This window comes from Cnephaeus nilssonii (genome assembly GCF_951640355.1).
Source record: "Cnephaeus nilssonii genome assembly, chromosome: 21".
Taxonomy (NCBI): Eukaryota; Metazoa; Chordata; class Mammalia; order Chiroptera; family Vespertilionidae; genus Cnephaeus; species Cnephaeus nilssonii.
The window spans coordinates 24,790,514-24,798,297 of NC_137092.1; the positions used below are offsets into that span (position 1 = coordinate 24,790,514).

Below are 7,784 nucleotides of genomic sequence, written 5' to 3' on the forward strand. Positions count from 1 at the left end.
AAACAGGATGGGCTCAGATAGAAGAAAAACTGAACATTTATAAGTGGGCAAGTGGCATACTTTAGACACTGAAAGAAGTATGAAATGAGAACAAATAGTAGATGGACATCTGGACACAACTCGCTGGGGAAAGAGCTCTGGTTTCTTAGAAGGTACAGCTCGGGAGGTTGGTTAACTATAATTGTCCCTGAAAGAGAAATAGCATTAGGTAAAAGGGTATGTTTTATCAGAAGTATTGAAGATTAAGAGATTTGGTAAAATGGGTAAGAGAGAATGGGAAAGGAAAACTACACACTAACTACTTAGTCATAATTTATGATAAATATGCATCCATTAATATCAGAACTCATTATTCTTTCCTGTTCTGCTTCGGGAGGGAGCAGCTGTAAAGTTCTTTGTTAAGCCAATTTCAGTGCTAATAAAGCAGTGTCATAACCAGTCAAGACGCTGACCCACAGTATCCTGTCCAAGGTGCTGGAACAAGAATGAGACTGACTTTTCCCGTCTCTGTTTCAGTGTGGGAGATGCTATCTGTACCATCTCTGCTGCCACCTGCTTTCCTGAGCCTTTCATCAGTGAAGGAAAGCGACTGGGCTATGTCCATCGAAATTTTGCTGGAACCAGATTTTCTGATCATGTGGCCCTTTTATCGGTATTCCAAGCTTGGGATGATGCTAGGTATGGATTTGAAAGAGGATAGTTGTAAGGTTTGGGTGAACTGTCTCTAGTTTCTAATCTGTATCTAATTCCCTGGGCTTTAAAAATGACTCTTATACTTATTTTAGAATGGGTGGAGAAGAAGCAGAGATACGTTTTTGTGAGCACAAAAGACTCAATATGGCTACACTAAGAATGACCTGGGAAGCCAAAGTTCAGCTCAAAGAGATTCTAATCAATTCTGGATTTCCAGAAGGTAAGACTCTTATAGTCTTAAGACACATCTGGAGGAATTTGTGTAGTGCACACTATCAGTGCAGTCTGTCTCAGCTTCTGACTTTGACCCTGTGCTTTCTGTGTTCCAGCTATTCTTTGAACTATGGTGGGAATCGGTTTTTCACATTAGTTCAGTCATTTTACTTTTATATTATTTTATTGTTGTTAATCCTCACCCAAGGATATTTTTCCACTAATTTTTTTTTTTTTTTTTTTAGAAAGTGCGAGGGATGGGGAGAGAGAGAAACATCTATGTGAGAGAGACACATCGAGTGATTGCCTCCCACACGTGCCCTGACTAGGGTTGGGATGAAGCCTGCAACCTAGATACGTGCTCTTGACCGGAATTGAACCCGGAACCTTTTAGTCCGTGGGCTCTATCCACTGAGCCAAACGGCCAGGGCAGTTCTGTCATTTTAAAAAAGAAGCAAAAGGTTGGGATGCTCAAATAATAATGTAAACAATAGATGCTTGAAAAATTGTAATGCTTTGGGGAATTTTAAATCATTTTGTGAAGAACACTGGTCTAGCTTTCAGTATTCTGAGAATGAGTGGTGTGCTGAATAACCTCAAATAGTGGCTTATGAAGTGATTCATCAATGTGTCCATGTCTTTATTCTTAGACATGAAGTAAACTCTACCATGTTACATTTTAAGTGGTTTTAATTAAGGTTTTTAGTGTGTAGACACTTACAGAGGACTTTGTGATGTGATGTATAAAAAGTAATCCAGCTATCTTCTCTTGATATGAAGTTGAGCTGTTGTACTTTTCTCCCCCAGCTAGATTATTTTTTTTAATATATTTTATTGATTTTTTTACAGAGAGGAAGGGAGAGGGATAGAGAGTTAGAAACATCCATGAGAGAGAAACATTGATCAGCTGCCTCTTGCACACCCCATACTGGGGATGTGCCCGCAACCAAGGTACATGCCCTTGACCGGAATCGAACCTGGGACCCTTGAGTCTGCAGGCCGACGCTCTATCCACTGAGCCAAACTGGTTTCGGCTCCCCAGCTAGATTAATAGCCAGAATTATTTCTTAAATCATTGAGAACTGGAACATAAACCAAAAGTAGGACCTGGTAGAACCTGGTGGGAAAGATGGCAAATTTTAAAAGGATATGATCTAAACTAACCAAAGTAGTTCTCTTCTGCTGTAAGGTGACTAAATTTGTAATTTTTTTAAATTGAAATCAAAGGAAAGGGAAAGAGCATTTTTTATATGATAGAATCTTCCATAATGGTCTTGTATGTAGATATTATTACCCCATTTTATCAGTGAAGAAATGGCACAGAAGTTTCATCTACTTGTTCAAGTTCATTCAGTTAGGAGGTTTTTAAGACCAGAAATCAGGTTTTTCTAGAACAAACTGTGCTGTGGGCCCTTCAGATGATGGTGAAGTCCTCAGAGTATAGTCTGGAGTGGGGAATATCCTCATTCCAGTGGGTTCCCTTGGATCGTCACTTGTCTGTCCAGAAGAAACATCTATTTAAGACCATCAGAAGGAATCCTTTGACTGATCCTGCCAGTCTCTTATTCGGAGAGTAGAGAATTGTTTTGTGTGTGTGTGTGTGTGTGTGTAAGTAATCATCCCAACCTTATCTTATGGTTGAGTATATAAGACACATAAGACGTTTTAGTTTTCTTAATGTGGATTCTCAGCAGAATTTTTTCTTGAACTTAATTTGGGTGTAAGAGTGCCGAGAAGAGAAGTTAGGCAGGTTGTTTGAAAAAAGGGTTGAAGAGTCATTTCTCATAATGCTCTTAAATAGTTTATATGCAATGTAAGGTTTAGCCAAATATCTGATTTTTTTTTTTTTTTTTTTTTTTACTCTATTCCTCTTAACAGACTGTTTGTTGACACAAGTGTTTACTAACACTGGACCAGATAATAACTTAGATGTTGTTATCTCTCTTCTGGCTTTTGGCGTGTACCCCAACGTGTGCTATCATAAGGAAAAAAGAAAGATTCTCACCACTGAAGGGCGTAATGCACTTATCCACAAGTCATCTGTTAATTGTCCTTTTAGCAGCCAAGACGTGAAGTACCCATCTCCCTTCTTTGTATTTGGTGAAAAGGTAAGAAAAGATTAGTTAGAAAAGTTTAGGTTTAAAATTCAAATTGTCTTTACTTATTAACCCTTTGCACTCGCTTGCTTTTTTCTCGATTCCTTTATTCTACTCGGGATTTAATTTTTTAAATACCCCAGATTTTACAAAGCGCGGCAGTAGAATAAAAAACGAGTTTCTTTTCATACAAACTTATTTATTTGGATTTTTTATATTTCAAATTATTGATATATTCAAAGAGTAATTTTGAATTACTGCTACCGATGTTAACCGTGTCGAGTCACACTCGACATCCGAGTGCAAAAGGTTAATGTGCCGTGGGAACAGGAGTTTTAATTTTTAAAGCATTGTCCATTATCATTACATAGCAGTTGATTGGCAGTTGGCATGTCAACTCTTACTTCTTGTCTCTTTCTTGATCTGCAGATTCGAACCCGGGCTATCTCTGCTAAAGGCATGACCTTAGTCACCCCCCTGCAGCTGCTGCTCTTTGCCTCCAAGAAAGTCCAGTCTGATGGGCAGATTGTGCTTGTAGATGACTGGTATGGATTTTTAAATATCAACTCCAAAGTCAGTTTTGAGAATTGTGAGATGTGATAAAATTAGTTGCTGATCTAACTTAATTGTAAAACAAGTAATGGCAAAACTTGGTGGCACCAAAGGTTCTTTATAACTTTGTCATTCTCTTCATTCCCTTTCTATCTTGATAGTATGGCTTATACTTACCTGTGTTTGCTTAAATTGATGGGGGAGAGGTGTGGGGGTAACATTACAGTAATTGAAAGTATTGGTACTTGGTAAGAAGTTAAATTTATTTCATCAATTGCTGTGTGTGAAATTGAGAGAGATAATAGTCTTTTCTTATGTACCCCCCCTCTAATTTTTCATCATTTTTCTCTACTTTAGGATCAGGCTGCAAATATCTCATGAAGCTGCTGCCTGTATCACTGCTCTCCGGGCAGCCATGGAGGCTCTGGTTGTCGAGGTGACCAAGCAGCCCAGTATCATCAGCCAGCTAGACCCTGTAAATGAACGTATGCTGAACACGATCCGCCAGATCTCGAGGCCCTCAGCTGCTGGTATCAACCTTATGATTGGCGGACCACGGTGAGTGCCACAGTAACTTCTCTGTGAACTAAGCAGAGGACAGTAATCTTGCACTGGCCTAAAAGCCCCACAGTATCTGTGAAGCACAATCCAACAAGGTATGCCTTCTTTGTAGAGTCCATGGTGGCTCACATGATAAAGTGACAGAACCTAGTCAGTCTTCTTTCCACAGTATTGTTTTGCCATCTCCAAAGAAAAAAATGATGGTGCTGGGTTAAATAGCTCCTGCTTCAAATGAAAAGCATCAGGGTTTATCGTATGGAAATAGAAGAACATGGTATCTTAAAGAAGTGTGGGATTTCTTTTAAATGTTTAATTTCCTTTTCACCTTTTAAATATTTCTTTGCCCACAGCTTTTTATTTGAAAACAGCTGAGGTCTACAGAAAAGAATAGTATAGTGAACACCCATATAGTCTCTTAATTTAGGATCACTAATGGTTAGAATTCTGTGACACTTGCTTTTGTGTATGTATTACTTCTTGAGCTTACGTAATCATTTGTGATTAAGTTGCAGGCATTATGACATTTTACACCAGTATACTCCATATATCTTTTAAGAACATAACTACAGTACCACATTCACACCACAAAATCTTAACAGTAATACACAAACTAAAATTTTATAAAATGAAATGTTTTCTAGTTATAAGCTACTAGTGGCCCAGTGCACAAAATTTGTGCACAAGGGTGGAGGTGGGAGTTTCCTCAGCCCAGCCTGCACACTCTCTAATCGGGGACCCCTTGGGGGATGTCTTGACTGCTGGTTTAGGCCCGATCCCACAGGAGTCCCACTCATACACAGATTTTAAAAAATACGTACATAGCCTTCCAGATCCCTGGGTTTCATATCTAAGGATTCAACCAGCCACAATCGAAAACAGTATTTCCTCTCTACAGTTGAGAATCCGCAGATGCAAATGGCTAACTGTATTCATTGTTCTGTGCCGTTTTATATAAGGGACTTGAGCATCTGCAGATTTGGGTATCTCTTTTTGTGGAGGGGGGTTGGTTCTGAAACAAATCCCCCACTCATACTGAGGGACAACTGAAGTTTGAAGGGGGGATTTTAAAGTTACATGTGCTTTGACTGTGTTGGGGGTCAATACCCCTTACCCCCACATTCTTCAAGGGTCATTTATACTTTGGTCCTCCCAGCAGGTCACATGTATAGAAGAATTATTGAGGAGACTCTTCAAAAATAAATCTGGGAAAGTGTCATATGCAGATACAAATGCAGTTATCGATGTATAGAAGAGGAATGATTACTTTTGGCAGGAAGGGGTGGTGATCAAGGGTGCTTCACAGATAATCTGCTCTGTGAAGGACAAATGTCCAGAAACTAGAAAGGAGGTGATAAATGTAAGACCGAGTTTAGGATGTATTGATATGATGGAGCCCTGAATTATAATAGGGTTGAAATGGGAGAATAGATTAGACAGCTGTGCAAAAAAATCAATAGGAATTGGTGATGGATTGAAACGGGGAGATCGCAGTGCAGCTAGGGCATGACGGCAGATCCTGGCCACATCCTGACTTGGCCCACTGCTGAATTGGTAGTGCTAGTCTCAAAGCTGCATGAGAGAAATAGCTGTTTGGGGTGTTGTTGGCGAGACAGGATTTCTGCAATTTTCCATTACCCCTTGTTTTCTTTGTTTGCCACATGAAACATTTAGGCGTAAACAGATTACCCAGACATTTTCAAAAACATATTTCAGAGTTAATGCAGGAAAATATTTGGTTGATAAAGATCAAATAATTTATTCCCAACTCCAGGAACCTCTTCCTAACATATTATTGCTTCATTAGAATCCTATATAGTTGAACTGAGTGAAAATGAACTGTCTTTGAAGTTGTAAGGCTACACTGCCAAAATGGAAGATCTTTGAGAATGAACTAGAAAGAGCTTTAGAAAAACAGATGGTTACAGTTGATGCCTCCTCCTGTATCAGTTTTGGAGTAGCATATGTATTTCATTTCAGTTTGTACTTGTGCAGTTTGTTTTATTCCCTTCATGTGTTACATTTTCAAATATGCCTAATGTTTATATTTTGTGACTAGTTGAGAAGTATTAAGGATCCTTTGCTAAAGTGGTGACTTTGTGCTTTTCGTAGGTATGGAGATGGTCCACGTCCTCCCAAGATGGCCCGATATGACAATGGAAGTGGCTATAGAAGGGGAGGCTCTAGTTATGGCGGTGGAGGCTATGGCACCGGAGGCTACAGAGGTGGAGGCTATGGCAGTGGCTATGGTGGTGGCTCCAACTCCTATCGGGGAGGCTATGGTGGAGGGGGAGGCTATGGTGGAGGGGGAGGCTACGGTGGAGGGGGAGGCTATAGAGGAGGTTCCCGAGGGGGCTTTAGAGGCGGTGCAGGAGGAGACTATGGTGGTGGAGGGGGCTTCCGAGGATCTGGGGGATTCCAAAGAGGAGGGGGCAGAGGGGGTTATGGGGGTGGCTACTTCGGGCAAAGAAGAGGGGGTGGTGGCTATTAAAGCTTGGTTATGTTGGGGCCTATGCATAGACAGTAAACAAAAAATGCATGCTACCTATTTTCCCAAGTTGTTTATTTGCTGTTAATAAGTAAACCCATTTTTCACCTATTCTGTGGTTCATTGTAGTTTAAGGAAACCAAGCATATAGACACATTAGTGATTTTGTTTATATTATGTAAAATATAACAATCTATTATAAAAGTACCGGTTTGTATTTTTTTCTTTAAGGAGTAAAGATTTGCCTTAAAATTAACTTGATATTTTCTTGGCTTTAGTTTAATACAATAGAAAATAAAATATTACACCAAATACAGGCAATGTAATTATTGATCTTACACAGAATAACTTTACAATGCCAGTTATATCTGTTAGTTTAAAACATTAGAGGACAAACTGTACTGTTTCAAAAGTACATCAAGTGATATTATCATTTGTAGTAGAATAATTAGCCTTGGAGTGGAGTTGTTTCTCTTGCAACAAATACTGGCCAGTACACTATTCACATAGACCTCTGCATCTGAGTAAGACTACTTACCTATGCCTGAGCATTTTGGCTTTTTCCCAAGTTTCATTTTTTAAAAAATCTAAGGCCAAAGGTCAGCATTATCTTTTCTAAGTTAGTTTCCAGTGTAAAAATTAAGAAATAATTTTAATTAGAATTTAAAATGCACAAAACTCTTTGAATAAAGTTTATATTTAGGCAAAGAATAAAGATAAGTTTCACCAATGCATGAAGTTTATATACCAGACAGTTAACTCTGTCTATATTAACATATATGTAGTTCAAAGGATATTTTTAAGCTAGTTTATTTTATTAGAGATGTTTATACATTTGTAACACTTGACAGTTCCAAAGATTTTTACATATTCCTCATTTGAGAAATAGAGTACAGTAGAGATTACAAATGCTTTGGATTAAACAGAACTATGCTGCTTTCTGACATGTGGGTGATGTTGGGCCAGTTATTTTGCTTTCATGTTCTTTTCAGAATCCACCACAACCTTCAGTAGTTACTGTTGATAAGCCAATGGCTCCAATCTGTTTGTAGATTCAAATCTGAATCTCCAACTCAGATTTCCTTTCTGAGCAGACTACTACTATCTATAGTAGTGGTATAAGCAGCTGCTTACTGATTATACATTTCTGCTTAGAAATTCCACTGAAATTAAAAGAAAAAAAG

General features: G+C 38.8%; 1 protein-coding gene across 3 annotated transcripts in view; it reads left to right on the top strand.

Moving 5' to 3' along the window:
- DHX9 (DExH-box helicase 9) overlaps positions 1-6,791 on the top strand; it is a 43,979-nt gene extending 37,188 nt beyond the window's left edge. For 2 of the 3 annotated variants that reach the window (XM_079761795.1, XM_079761796.1), the window contains 6 exons: positions 517-678; positions 786-913; positions 2,785-3,014; positions 3,432-3,547; positions 3,912-4,112; positions 6,225-6,791. In XM_079761795.1, coding sequence (XP_079617921.1) covers positions 517-678; positions 786-913; positions 2,785-3,014; positions 3,432-3,547; positions 3,912-4,112; positions 6,225-6,603 — 1,216 coding nt within the window. In that variant the 3' untranslated portion in view covers positions 6,604-6,791. The remainder of the gene's footprint in view (positions 1-516; positions 679-785; positions 914-2,784; positions 3,015-3,431; positions 3,548-3,911; positions 4,113-6,224) is intronic. The other variant, XM_079761794.1, reaches the window with a different exon arrangement.
- The last annotated feature ends 993 nt before the right edge of the window (positions 6,792-7,784 follow it).